This window comes from Rhinoraja longicauda, chromosome 22, assembly GCF_053455715.1.
Source record: "Rhinoraja longicauda isolate Sanriku21f chromosome 22, sRhiLon1.1, whole genome shotgun sequence".
NCBI lineage: Eukaryota > Metazoa > Chordata > Chondrichthyes > Rajiformes > Arhynchobatidae > Rhinoraja > Rhinoraja longicauda.
Genome location: NC_135974.1, coordinates 921,387 through 935,629, shown reverse-complemented (window position 1 = coordinate 935,629; position 14,243 = coordinate 921,387). Strand labels below are relative to the sequence as shown.

The following is a 14,243-nucleotide window of genomic DNA, read 5'->3' as shown; positions in this document are numbered from 1 at the left end:
GAGAAGTCAATGTTCATACCGCTGGTCGCAAACTGCCCAGGTGAAATATGATGTGCTGTTCCTCCAATTTCCGGTGGGCCTCACTATGGCACTGGAGGAGGCCCATGACAGAAAGGTCAGACTGGGAATGGGAGGGGGAGTTGAAGTGCTCGGCCACCGGGAGATCAGTTTGGTTAATGCGGACCGAGCGCAGGTGTCCAGCGAAGCGATCGCCGAGCCTGCGCTTGGTTTCACCGATGTAAATAAGTTGACATCTGGAGCAGCGGATGCAATAGATGAGGTTGGAGGAGGTGCAGGTGAACCTCTGTCTCACCTGGAAAGACTGTTTGGGTCCTTGGATGGAGTTGAGGCAGACAGACAGGTTTGTTGGCAGACAGGAAGCAAAGAGTAGGAATTAACGGGTCCTTTTCAGAATGGCAGGCAGTGACTAGTGGGGTACTGCAAGGCTCTGTGCGAGGACCCCAGTTATTTACAATATATATTAACGATTTAGACGAGGATTCCACGAGGAGTGCCACTAAATGTGGCATCTCCAAGTTTGCGGATGACACAAAGCTGGGTGGCAGTGTGAGCTGCGAGGAGGATGCTATGAGACTGCAGGGTGACTTGGACAGGTTGTGTGAGTGGGCAGAAGCATGGCAGATGCAGTTTAATGTGGATAAATGTGAGGTTATCCTCTTTGGTGGCAAGAACAGGAAGGCAGATTATTATCTGAATGGTGTCAGATTAGGAGAAGAGGAGGTGCAACAAGACCTGGGTGTGCTTGTACATCAGTCACTGAAAGTAAGCAAGCAGGTACAGCAGGCAGTGAAGAAAGCAAATGGCAAGTTAGCCTTCATTGCGAGAAGATTTGAGTTTAGGAGCAAGGTGGTCCTACTGCAGTTGTATGGGGCACTGGTGAGACCCCACCTGGAGTATTGTGTGCAATTTTGGTCTTTTAAGGCATTGAAAGTGTCAAGTGCACTATAATAATATTAAAATATTATATCTTAAATATATTAAAATATATATTTTTTAAATTTGTTTACAATTATTTTTGCTTTATTCTGCATTCTGTGACCATTTCAGTTCACTATATTGGCAAATAAGTATTTTATTTCAAGGAATGAGAGTGGGGCAGATGTCTTGACGGCAAGACAGCGTGCAGTGCGTGCTGGGAGTGAGGGCAGCGTGGCGCGGTGCATGCTGGGAGTGAGGGCAGTGTGGTGCAGTGCATGCTGGGAGTGAGGCCCAGATGGCGGTGCTGAGGGGCAGCGTGGCGCGATGCGCGCTGGGAGTGAGGGCAGCGTGGTGCAGTGCATACTGGGAGTGAGGGCAGCGTGGCGCGGTGCGTGCTGGGAGTAAGGGCAGCGTGGCGCGGTGCGTACTGGGAGTGAGGCCAAGATGGCGGTGCTGAGGGGCAGTGTGGCGCGATGCGCCCTGGGAGTAAGGGCAGCGTGGTGCAGTGCATGCTGGGAGTGAGGGCCCTGGGAGTGAGGGTAGTGTGGCGCGGTGCGCGCTGGGAGTGAGGGTAGTGTGGCGTGGTGCGCGCTGGGAGTGAGGTTAGTGTGTCGCGGTGCGCGCTGGTAGTGAGGTCAAGATGTCGGCCGTAAGGACCGTGTGGCGCGGTGGATGCTGGGAGTGCGGCCAAGATGGCGGCGCTGAGAGCGGCGGCGGGGAGCGGGCGTGCTCTCCTCCACAGCCGGCAGACAGCCTTCCACTGCTGTAAGGTGAGGCGGGCGCCGGTCTGCGGCCCGGGCTCTGCGGGGAACCACAGGGCCGCGCTGCACAAACGTGGTCCGTTCACGATGAAAGCTGCCGCTTGTCTCAAGGTCACCCGCCCTTCTCCTTCAGCGGCGGCGGAGCCGGGCTCGCCGGTGGACGGCCCCGGGCCTGTGCGGAGCGGGACGGCCCCGGGCCTGTGCGGAGCGGGACGGCCCCGGGCCTGGCTCTCCTGCCTCCGCGGGCCGCTCCGGTACACCGCGGCCGGTAGTTCGGTACAGATACACCGGCTACGTCCCCAGCCCTCGCCCCCGGCACCCGGCGCTGGTCACCGGGACACTGACCGGGGATTGCCGCCGTGTGCACGGGATAACAAAGGGGAACAAAGTCGGGCTCGGGAACGGCGACCCCGAGAGCAGGCGGTGTCAACCAGGGTCCGGAGGAAGGCCGCCTGGCCCAAACCTGATCCAGTCTGCACTAGCTGCACTAGCTACACAGCATAAGGGCAGTCAGGGGACAGACAGTACCGGCATTACCCGTAGACTCCGTGTCCTGTGAATGAATAAATAAAAGAAAAAACCATTCTCCCAGTGTCCACCACAGAATAATGTCAATGGATGTAAAGCTATCGAGGGAAAGGTCCGACTTGGCGTGCTGCAAGGAGAAGTCCACAGTTTATATTCATGGACGGGTTTAGGTTTGCATAACCAGACGTGCTGATAGCACATCTCTGCTGGGTATTCAGTTATGTGAAGGGTCGAAAGAATCTTCGGAGGGGTTCAAACATCTGAAACGAGTGGGCAAGAAGTTTGAGTTACAATACAATGTGAAAAAAACATGAGCAGGTGAACATGACGAGAGTGTCCCATCCTTGCAGAGGAGAATCAGACAACAGTGGCCTTTATTGGAAGGTGAATGGAGCAAAGGGTAAAGATGTGTAGGAAGGAACTGTAGATGCTGGTTTACACCGATGATTGACACAATACGCTGAAGAAGAAGGAACTCGACCCAAAACATCACCTATTCTTTCTCTCCAGAGATGCTCCCTGTACCACTGAATTACTTCAGCATTTTGTGTCTTATCTAAAGGCTAAAGAAGCCTGCTTGAATTGTACAGGGTTTCATGAGATTACATTTGATGTGCTGTGTGGATTCAGTATGTGTTCCTGAGGAGGTATTTGTCTTCAAATCAGTTCATGGAGATTGAGTCTTGGGATGAAGCTGTTGTCCCATGGAGAGAGTGAATAAGTCTGTGCTCACGGGAGATGTACAAGGTGCTAAGTGTGATTTACAGAGTAGATGCCAAGGGCTGGGTCCACTGGCATATGAGCCTGGGAGCGGGGCGGCTATGGAAGACAAGGTTGGGAATTTCTGTCTTTGAGTCAAGGTTGTGATGCTGAGTTTTGAAATGCCTTGGGCTGATGAGGAATCTGTGAACATGGGAACGGGCAGGAAAGTGGACCAGAAACAGGTTTGCTGTGATCTCATTGGATGGCAGAACAGATTTAAGGTGCTGTACGGTTCACCACTGGGGTGCTGCACTGAGGGCAGCTTGGCTGATTGCGATGCATCTCCTGCAGCAGCTTGAGCTGAGAGTAGGAGTCGTGCAGCAGCTGCAGTCATCGTACATCCATGATGTTGAGGACATGGTGGACGCAGTCCCATGCTGCTTGAGCATGAGTAGAGAGGGCTGCATGCCCTGCAGAGCAGCAGTGGAGCAGGCAGTCCAGCAGCGTGACGGTGGGTGCAAGGGGAGGCCTCCCGTGACCGAGGAGTCGAGGGCAGGGCACAGTTCATGAATTGGGGGAGACCTGAGGAAACACAGAGTGGTAAGCTTTGGGATTGCTGTGAGGACAGGAGAGTTTATTTGGAGCACAGCTTGGTAGAACTCAGGACGTTAAAGCAATCAAATTGAGGATAGAACAGGAAAACAGTACAGAAGTAGAAGCCCAGGCCTCTGCTCCTGTCTCTTCCCACATTTCACCATCATTTGTTGTGTGAACATTGGTATTTCTGAGTTTTCTATTTCTCGACCTTTTTTTACAATGGGTTTTATAAACAATTTACAGTAGTTTAAATGGCAATAAAATCTCCTTTGTTTCCTTGCAGACAGTAAGTCCGTGCAGTTTTCCCCCACTTCCAATTTCCATCCTGCTCTTAAATATACTTGGGCTATTTCCAACATCTCCCTCCCGTTTCTGGACCTCTCCATCACAGGAGACAGACTAGTGACTGACATCTACTACAAACCCACTGACTCGCACAGCTATCTGGACTACACTTCTTCCTACCCTGTCTTCTGCAAAGAGTCTATCCCCTACTCCCAATTCCTCCATCTACGCCGCATCTGCGCCCGGGATGAGGTGTTTCACACGAGGGCATCAGAGATGTCCTCATTCTTCAGGAAACGGGGCTTCCCCTCTTCCATTATAGATGAGGCTCTCACTAGGGCCTCTTCTACAATCCTCAGCTCCGCTCTTGCTCCTCCTTCCCCCCAAGCGTAACAAGGACAGAATCCCCCTCGTTCTCACCTTCCACCCCATCAGCTAGCGTATCCAACAAATCATCCACCAACATTTCCGTCACCTACAACGGGACCCCACCACTAGCCACATCTTCCCATCCCCTCCCCTTTCTGCGTTCCGCAGAGACCGTTCCCTCCGTAACTCCCTGGTCCACTCGTCCCTTCCTACCCAGACCACCCCATCCCGGGCACTTTCCCCTGCAACCGCAGGAGATGCAACACCTGTCCCTTTACCTCCCCCCTCAACTCCATCCAAGGACCCAAACAGTTTTTCCAGGTGAGACAGAGGTTCACCTGCACCTCCTCCAACCTCATCTATTATATCCGATGTTCCAGATGTTAACTTATTTACATCGGCGAAACCAAACGCAGGCTCGGTGATCGTTTCGCTCAACACCTTCGCTCAGTCCGCCTTAACCAACCTGATCGCCCGGTGGCTGAGCACTTCAACTCTCACTCCCAGTCTGACCTTTCTGTCATGGACCCCCTCCAGTGCCATAGTGAGGCCCACCGGAAATTGAAGGAACAGCACCTCATATTTCGCTTGGGCAGCCGACAGCCCAGTGGTATGAACATTGACTTCTCCAACTTTAGATAGTTCCTCTGTCCCTCTCTTCCCCTCCCCCTTCGCAGTTCTCCCTCTATCTTCCTGTCTCCACCTATATCCTTTCTTTGTCCCGCCCCCCTGACATCAGTCTGAAGAAGGGTCTCGACCTGAAACGTCACCCATTCCTTCTGTCACCCAAACAGGCCAGATGCTGCCTGACCTGCTGAGTTACTCCAGCATTTTGTGAAATAAATACCTTTGATTTGTTCCAGCATCTGCAGTTATTTTCTTACACTTCTTATACTGCCTGAGGGGTGTTGCTCAGAAGCTGCAGACTGAGCAAGCCCTCATTGACTGTCCACAGGGAGAGTGAGTGGAGCAGTGGCTGCGACTGGTCCAGTAACAGACAAAAGCAGCTGTGGACACTGGGATGTTGAGCAAAACACAAATTGTGGCAGGAACTCAGCAGGTCAGGCAGTGTCTGTGGAGGGAATGGGCAGGTGATGCTTTAGGTTGTGATCCTTCTTCAAACTACAGGGGCTCAACGTGCAAGATCTGTCCATCCCCTCCACAGATGCTGCTGCCTGACCTACTGACTTCCAGCAAGTAGGACAGGATGGGAATTAAAATGCAGGAAACGTGAATGCTGGAAAATCTGAAGTGAAAACTAGGCAGGAAGCACTCAGAAGGTCAGGCAGCTTCTGTGGGCCATGTAGCCGAGGTAACGTTCCATAGCCGGGAGCGTTTGTCAGGGGCTGCACGCTGCACGATAGTCAGGCCGCCCGCAGTGGGGATTGTGTGTGTGGTTGCTCCACTCTATGCCCACCGTGCCTTGTCTTGCAGGCCAGGATGTCCTTTGCCAACTTGTCTCGTGGCAAGAAGATGGCGCTGTCCACGCTGGGGATGCTGGCGGCCGGGGGTGGCACACTGGCCCTTGCCCTGCACCGCTCTGTGTACGCAGACCTGGAGCTGCATCCGCCAAGCTACCCCTGGAGTCACAGCGGCTTCCTGTCGGCTATCGACCATGCCAGGTGAGGAGGATGACCAGAGGGAGGGGGCTGATCTGTCCAGGGGCTGAACGGTGTGGGGGGGGGGGGGAGAGAAAGAGCGGCTGACGAGTCCACACTCCACATTGCTGAGGCCCGTGTTCCTGGGCTGATGGGACCTGGTGTGTGGAACTGGAGAGGGTGAGTACATTACCCCGTCACTCCTGGACAATGCATGATCAGGACAGGAGCAGCTTCAGGAGGTGAAGTGTGCCGGCACTTGCTGACACAGATCAGATGAGGATCATCACGTACAGCAAGTGTGTAATCTGTGGACGTGTGCAGTTTGGAGCAGAGAGGTTGATGAAGGCTGCGGGGATCAGCTGGGGAGAGCAGGCAGGCTTCACGTGTGGGTGGGGGTGGGTTTGCCGTTGCTGGGGGGTGGGGTTGCCCCTGGGGTGGGGGTGGGTTTGCCCCTGGTGGGGGGGGGTGGTTTGCCCGTGGTGTGGGGGTGGGGTGGTTTGCCCGTGGTGTGGGGGTGGGGTTGCCCCTGGGGTGGGGGTGTGGGTTTGCCCCTGGTGGGGGTGTGGGTTTGCCCCTGGTGGGGGTGTGGGTTTGCCCCTGGTGGGGGGGGGGTGGGTTTGCCCGTGGTGTGGGGGTGGGTTTACCGTTGCTGGGGGGGTGGGTTTGCCCCTGGTGTGGGGGTGGGTTTGCTGTTGCTGGGGGGGTGGGTTTGCCCCTGGTGGGGGGGTTGGTTTGCCCCTGGTGGGGGGGGTTGGTTTGCCCCTGGTGGGGGGGGTTGGTTTGCCCCTGGTGTGGGGGTGGGTTTGCCCCTGGTGGGGGGGTTGGTTTGCCCCTGGTGGGGGGGTTGGTTTGCCCCTGGTGGGGGGGTCGGTTTGCCCCTGGTGGGGGGGTTGGTTTGCCCCTGGTGGGGGGGTTGGTTTGCCCCTGGTGGGGGGGTGGGTTTGCCCCTGGTGGGGGGGTGGGTTTGCCCCTGGTGTGGGGGTTGGTTTGCCCCTGGTGGGGGGGTTGGTTTGCCCCTGGTGGGGGGGTGGGTTTGTCCCTGGTGTGGGGGTGGGTTTGCCCCTGGTGGGGGGGTGGGTTTGCCCCTGGTGTGGGGGTTGGTTTGCCCCTGGTGTGGGGGTTGGTTTGCCCCTGGTGGGGGGGTTGGTTTGCCCCTGGTGTGGGGGTGGGTTTGCCCCTGGTGTGGGGGTTGGTTTGCCCCTGGTGTGGGGGTTGGTTTGCCCCTGGTGTGGGGGTGGGTTTGCCCCTGGTGGGGGGGTTGGTTTGCCCCTGGTGGGGGTGTTGCTGGGGGGGCAGAGTGGGGTGCTGTGATGTGAAGCGGTTCCCTTTGCCGACAGTGTTCGCCGTGGCTATCAGGTGTACAAGCAGGTGTGTGCAGCCTGCCACAACATGGAGTACCTGGCCTTCCGGAACCTGATTGGAGTGACCCACACAGAGGAGGAGGCCAAGGCACTGGCGGAGGAGGTGAGACACCACGGTTACATCTTCCCTCCACTCCTGATGTGGCTGCAGGTCCGCAAAGCAGGCTTGGGCCGGACCGTCGCTCCGAGGCAGCAGAGTCACCGGGACTGGCCACGCCTGAGTGACCGTGTTCACCGGGACTGGCCACGCCTGAGTGACCGTGTTCACCGGGACCGTCCATGTCTGAATGACCATGTTCGCCGGGACTGGCCACGCCTGAGTGACCGTGTTCACCGGGACCGTCCATGTCTGAATGACCGTGTTCACCGGGACTGGCCACGCCTGAGTGACCGTGTTCACCGGGACCGTCCATGTCTGAATGACCATGTTCGCCGGGACTGGCCACGCCTGAGTGACCGTGTTCACCGGGACCGTCCATGTCTGAATGACCATGTTCACCGGGACTGGCCACGCCTGAGTGACCGTGTTCACCGGGACCGTCCATGTCTGAGTGACCGTGTTCACCGGGACTGGCCACGTCGGAGTGACCGTGTTCACCGGGACTGGCCACGTCTGAGTTTTTGCGGGGAAGAGGGGGTTTGGGGCCGGGGTGGTTGCGTAGGGTGGGTACTCTGTGGGGATCTCATCGAAACGTACGGAATAATGAAAGGCCTGGACAGATTGCGTGTGGAGAGGATGTTTCAACAAGTGGAAGAGTCTAGGACTAGAGGGCACAGCCTCAGTTAAAAGGATGTATCTTTAGAAAGTAGATGAGGAGGTGGACACAAAATGTTGGAGTAACTCAGCGGATCAGGCAGCTTCTCTGGAGAGAAGGAGTGGGTGACATTTCAGGTCGCGACCCTTCTTCAGGTATTTCTTTAGCCAGAGGATAGAGTTTGTTGCCATAGGCGGTGGTTGAGGCCAAGTCATTGGGTATTTTTAAAGTGGAGATTGATAGGTTCTTGATTTATAAGGTGTCAAGGGTTATGGGAAAAAGCAGGAGGATGGGGTTGAGAGGGAAAAATAAATCAGCCGTGATTGAATGGCGGAGCAGATTTGATGGGCCGAATGGCCTTGTTCTACTGCTATGCCCAATGGTCTTGAGGGGACGAGTGGTCTGAGCCGGTGGTGTGATGTGTAGCCAGTTAAACCCGTGCGTGTCGGTGATGGGTGGCTGTGTCACACAGGGTCACTGCCTGATGGACCGTCCCGTGTCTCCGTTCCTAGGTTGAAGTGTTGGATGGACCAGACGACAGCGGAGAGATGTTCACTCGCCCAGGCAAGCTCTCCGACTACTTCCCCCGGCCCTACCCCAACCCAGAGGCAGCCAGGGCGGTGAACAATGGGTCTCTGCCGCCAGACCTCAGCTACATCGCCAATGCCAGGTACTGTGCCACACCGGGCGGGCCCCATCCCCACTGCCGCGCAGTCCCTCCACCCCCAGGGCCAGGGGGAGGGAGCGGGGCAGTGGGGTTGATACAGGATGTGGGGAGGGAGTGGGGTTGATACAGGGTGTGGGGAGGGAGCGGGGAGTGGGGTTGATACAGGGTGTGGGGTTGATCAGGGTTGTGGGGAGAGAGTAGGCCAGTGGGACTAGTTTGGGATTGCTGTGGCCTTGAGCATGTGGTGCACACTGACAGTGTTCATGTGTTTGAGCAGACATGGCGGGGAGGATTACATCTTCACATTGCTCACTGGTTACTGCGATGCCCCGGCGGGCGTCACTCTCCTCGAGGGTCTGTACTACAACCCCTACTTCCCCGGGGAGGCCATCGGAATGGCCCCTCCCATCTACGATGAGGCCGTTGAGTTTGATGACGGTAAGAGCTTGTGTGTCTGAGGGCGGGAGGGGCGCTGTGGGACGGTGTGGGGTGGGCCGGGATGGGGTGGGGTGGTGTGGGGTGGGCTGCTGCTGGGTGGGGTGGGGTGGCTCATGTCACTGGATTCTCGTGCACTTTTGAAGAGTTGATAAATTGGGAGAAAGTTTAACAATTGGTGGGGAGTGGTGCCCAGGACTGAGCCCAGCCATGCCAGGGGAAGGGGCTGAGGCCCCATCACCACAGCATGACCCACACCTGTGAAAGGATGTCTGTGGACATGGTGATAGTCAGGGTCACATCAGATGTCTGATCTGGTTAGGGTAGGAAAACCCGACGGGCTGAAAGGCTGCTGGTGGTAACTCAGCGGCACTGAGCTGTGCTGGGAGGCAGGGGCCGGGGTAGGGGCCAGCCTTGGAGATATGGGGTCACGTGCCTGCAGGGGTGAGAGGCCAGTCTGCAGCGTGCAGGAGGAGCAGGCCGGGCCTGGCCATGGGATCTGGCCACGTCACTGCAGAGTCGGGCTGCGGATGGTGGGCACAGTGGGAGTGGGGCAGGGTGGGTGGAGCGGGTGCTGAGAGTCAGGGGGCAGCCGCCTGATCTCGGTACGTGTGGGTGCCCCGAGCTCTGGCAGCCTGACGCTGTTACTGTTGTCCGTTCCCCAGGGACCCCGGCCTCGATGAGCCAGATCGCCAAGGACGTCTGCACCTTCCTGCGCTGGAGCTCGGAGCCAGAACACGACCAGCGCAAGCGCATGGGGCTGAAGGTCAGCTCTGGGTCGGGGGGGTGAAGGTCAACTCGGGGTTAGGGTAGCCTGGAGTTGGGGGCTGAAGGTCAAGGGGCGAGGGATCAGGGCAGAAGGTCCTGCATGGGGTTAGGGGGCGAAGGCCGGCGAGGGGTCAAGGGCTGAGAGTCAGCACGGGGCCACCTGGGGTTGGAGGCGAGGGGTCGGGGTCTGAAGGTCAGCATGGGGTCAGGGGGCGAGGGGCTGAAGGTCAGCGTAGGGTCGGGGAGAGGTTGAGGCAAGGTGGGGTTAGGGTTGAGCACAGCTGTCCATGTGACATAGACTGGGAATCACATTCTGTTAAAGGGCTGGATGGTTTGGAGTTTGTAAAATGTGTGCAGGATAGTTTTTTGCAGCAATACGTAGAGGTACCTACCAGAGAAGGGGCAGTGTTGGACCTCCTGTTGGGAAATGAGACGGGTCAGGTGACGGAGGTATGTGTTGAGGAGCACTTTGGGTCTAGTGATCACAATGCCATTAGTTTCAATATAATTATGGAGAAGGTCAAATCTGGACCAAGGGTTGAGATTTTGGATTGGAGAAAGGCTAATTTTGAGGAGATGAGAAAGGATTTAAAAGGAGTGAAATGGGACATTTTGTTTTATGAAAAGGATATAATAGAGAAATGGAGGATATTTAAAGGTGACATTTTGAGAGTACAGAGTCTTTATGTCCCTGTTCGGTGGAAAGGAAAGAATAATAATTTGAAAGAGCCGTGGTTTTCCAGGGAAATTGGACACGGTTCGGAAAAAGAGGGAGATATACAATAAATATAAGCGGCAGGGAGTAAATGAGGTTCTTGAGGAATACAAAGAATGTAAAAGGAATCTTAAGAAGGAAATTAGAAAAGCGAAAAAAAGATATGAGGTTGCTTTGGCAAGTAATGTAAAAGTAAACCCCAAGGGGTTCTACAGATATGTCAATAGCAAAAGGATAGCGAGGGATAAAATTGGTCCATTAGAGAGTCAGAGTGGACAGCTATGTGCTGAGCCGGAAGAAATGGGGGAGATATTAAACAATTTCTTTTCTTCGGTATTCACCGAGGAGAAGGATATTGAATTATGTGAGGTAAGCGAAACAAGTAGAGTAATGATGGAAATTATGAGGATTAAAGAAGAGGAGGTACGGACACTTTTGAAAAATATAAAAGTGGATAAGTCTCCAGGTCCTGATAGGATATTCCCTAGGACATTGAGGGAAGTTAGTGCAGAAATAGTAGGGGCTATGACGGAAATATTTCAAACGTCATTAGAAACGGGGATGGTGCCGGAAGATTGGCGCATTGCGCATGTTGTGCCTTTCTTTAAAAAAGGTTCTAAAAGTAAACCTAGCAATTATAGACCTGTTAGTTTGACGTCTGTGGTGGGAAAATTAATGGAAAAGATACTTAGGGACAATATATATAATTATATGGATAAACAAGGCCTGATTAGAAACAGTCAACATGGATTTGTGCCTGGAAGGTCATGTTTGACTAATCTTCTTGAATTTTTTGAAGAGGTTACCAGGGAAATTGATACGGGCAAGGCTGTGGATGTTGTCAATATGGACTTCAGTAAGGCATTTGACAAGGTTCCACATGGTAGGTTGATTAAGAAGGTTAAATCGTTGGGTATTAATAGTGAGGTTGCAAGATGGATTCAACAATGGCTGAATGGGAGATACCAGAGGGTAATGGTTGACAACTGTATGTCAGGTTGGAGGCCAGTGTCTAGTGGAGTACCCCAAGGATCTGTGTTGGGTCCACTGTTGTTTGTCATTTACATTAATGATCTGGATGATGGTGTGGCAAATTGGATTAGTAAATATGCAGATGATACTAAGATAGGTGGTGTAGTTAATAATGAAGTAGAGTTTCAAAGTCTACGGAGAGACTTGGGCCTTTTGGAAGGGTGGGCTGAAAGATGGCAGATGGAGTTTAATGCTGATAAGTGTGAGGTGCTGCATTTTGGTAGGATAAATCAAAATAGGACGTACAGGGTAAATGGTAGGGAATTGAGGAATGCAGTGGAACAGAGGGATCTGGGAATAACTGTGCATTGTTCCCTGAAGGTGGAATCTCATGTGGATAGGGTGGTGAAGAAGGCGTTTGGTATGCTTGCCTTTATAAATCAGAGCATCGAATATAGAAGTTGGGATGTAATGTTAAAATTGTACAGGGCATTGGTGAGGCCGAATCTGGAGTATGGTGTGCAGTTCTGGTCGCCAAATTATAGGAAGGATGTCGACAAAATGGAGAGGGTACAGAGGAGATTTACTAGAATGTTGCCTGGGTTTCAGCACTTAAACTACAGAGAGAGGTTGAACAGGTTGGGTCTTTATTCTGTGGAGCGTAGAAGGTTGAGGGGGGACTTGATAGAGGTTTTAAAAATTTTAAGAGGGACGGACAGAGTTGACGTGGGTAGGCTTTTCCCCTTGAGAGTGGGGAAGATTCCAACAAGGGGACATAACTTTAGAATTGAGGGACAAAAGTTTAGGGGTAACATGAGGGGTAATTTCTTTACTCAGAGGGTGGTGACTGTATGGAATGGGCATCCGGTGGAAGTGGTGGAGGCAGGCTCGATTTTATTATTTAAGAGTAAATTGGATAGGTATATGGATGAGAGGGGATTGGAGGGTTATGGTCTGAGAGCAGGTAGATGAGACTAGGTCAGAGAGAGTGGTCGGCGTGGACTGGTAGGGCCGAACGGGCCTGTTTCCGTGCTGTAGTTGTTATATGGTTATATGGTTATATGTGAGGTACAGCGCAGAAATAGGCACTTCAGCCCACCTCGTCCATGCCATCCATGAGCCAGGGATGTCTGTGGAAGCCTTGTTGACAGACTGTCAGTCACCTTGGCCGGGTACATCCTGTGCCAGGGGCACGGAGCTGGGGGCAGGGTACCCACCGTTCCCTGATCGTCCAAGACCTGCCGTGTGGCCAGAGATGATGCAAAGATCTCTGTCTAGGCTCCGTGGTATCCTCACTCAATAACCTGGGATAGATCTCATCAGGCTTGGGGGACCTCCACTGAAATGTTTAGGAAAAAAAACTGCAGATGCTGGTTTAAATCAAAGGTAGACACAAAATGCTGGAGTAACTCAGCGGGTCAGGCAGCATCTCTGGAGAGAAGGAATGGATGACATCTGAAGTAGGGTCTCGACTCGAAACGTCACCCATTCCTTCTCTCCAGAGGTGCTGCCTGTCCCGCTGAGTTACTCCAGCATTTTGTGTCCACCTGTCCACTGGAATGTTCTTCAGGAGACCCAACACCACCTCCTTAATCGCAATATCTCCAGAATTTTATCCCACTCTTTCCCCGATCTCACTATCCTCTCTGCCTTCCTCACTGAATGCTGATGTGAAAGAGTCAGTTACTACCTTACCTATATCCTCTGGTTAAAGGGATCCTAAAGGGTCCCTTGAGACATCGTTCCCTCTGTCTACCTAGCGCTGTGTTTTTAATGTAAGTATAAAATGGGGGGAGGGGTGCAGTGGAGTGGCTGAGGGAGGGCTCGCTGGGCTGGGGGCTCAGGCACCCGTCCACTGGTGCACTGCCTGATTCCCAGCTTCTCTTCCAGGTCCTGTTGTTTGCAGCCTTGCTTTTCCCACCACTCTACTACATGAAGAGGCATCGATGGTCGGTGTTAAAGAGCAGGAAGATCGCCTACAGACCACCTCAATAACTCCTGGCACCAGGGATACCTCGACTCCAGTGGCACCTGATCATTACATCCTCAGTGGGCTGGGCTGTTTCTGGTCGGGGGGGGGGGGGGAGGCAGGGAGGGAGAATCAAATAATGTGAACGGTTTTAAACAATTGGGCAGCTGACTGGGCCATGATTTAAAGCATGGCTCCTTTCGCAGTTTGCATTGTCCGACTCGTGACTAAGTGGGCGATCCACAAGCCAGTCTTATTCTTGCATGATCCTGGCCTGTCTTCATTACTTTTTAAAAGGGGGTTTTGAAATAAATGTGGAACAGCAGCAGCCTCAGTGATGATGAATGTTGTCCTTGCCTGTGTGTTCTGGTGCCGACCTCCTGCTTTGGGGATCAGTGGAATTTGGTTTCAAACAATGATAGAAATTCTGTGCCTCCACTTAATAAACCTGGGCACTGTGGGTGGGTACCTCTGGTGATGGGGCCAGGAGATTGCTGAGTCTGTATGTTACTGAGAACAGCAGGAGGGGTTCTCAACTGGTCTCAGTAGAGAGAGCTGCAGGGAGCAGTGGGAATCCCCATGAAGTCTACCATTAAAGTTCACCTTCAGCGTGCATTGTTGGTGTGTGTGAGTCTGGTCCAACTGCGAGTCGAACGATTCCCTTTATTAAATCATTACTGTGCACAGCATTGTGTAAATATTTAATAGCCTGACAACGTGTTTAATAAATACTATGCTGTAGACCTATTCTGTGTTAGTCACTGCCTCCCTTTGCACCCTGGCCCCAAGTGTAATGCAGACAGTTACACAGTTACACAG

General features: G+C 53.6%; 1 protein-coding gene across 2 annotated transcripts; it reads left to right on the top strand.

Moving 5' to 3' along the window:
- The first annotated feature begins 1,603 nt into the window (after nt 1-1,603).
- Nucleotides 1,604-14,171, top strand: cyc1 (cytochrome c-1). 2 transcript variants are annotated; one of them, XM_078418595.1, is made up of 7 exons: nt 1,604-1,709; nt 5,616-5,803; nt 7,120-7,246; nt 8,411-8,568; nt 8,843-9,003; nt 9,666-9,766; nt 13,346-14,171. In XM_078418595.1, exons 1-7 carry the CDS (start codon nt 1,632-1,634, stop codon nt 13,448-13,450), a joined length of 918 nt encoding a protein of 305 aa, XP_078274721.1. In that variant the 5' UTR covers nt 1,604-1,631; the 3' UTR covers nt 13,451-14,171. The 2 variants fall into 2 exon arrangements, with proteins under 2 accessions (XP_078274721.1, XP_078274722.1); XM_078418596.1 differs by having other exon boundaries at nt 1,632-1,704.
- Nucleotides 14,172-14,243: the final 72 nt, after the last annotated feature.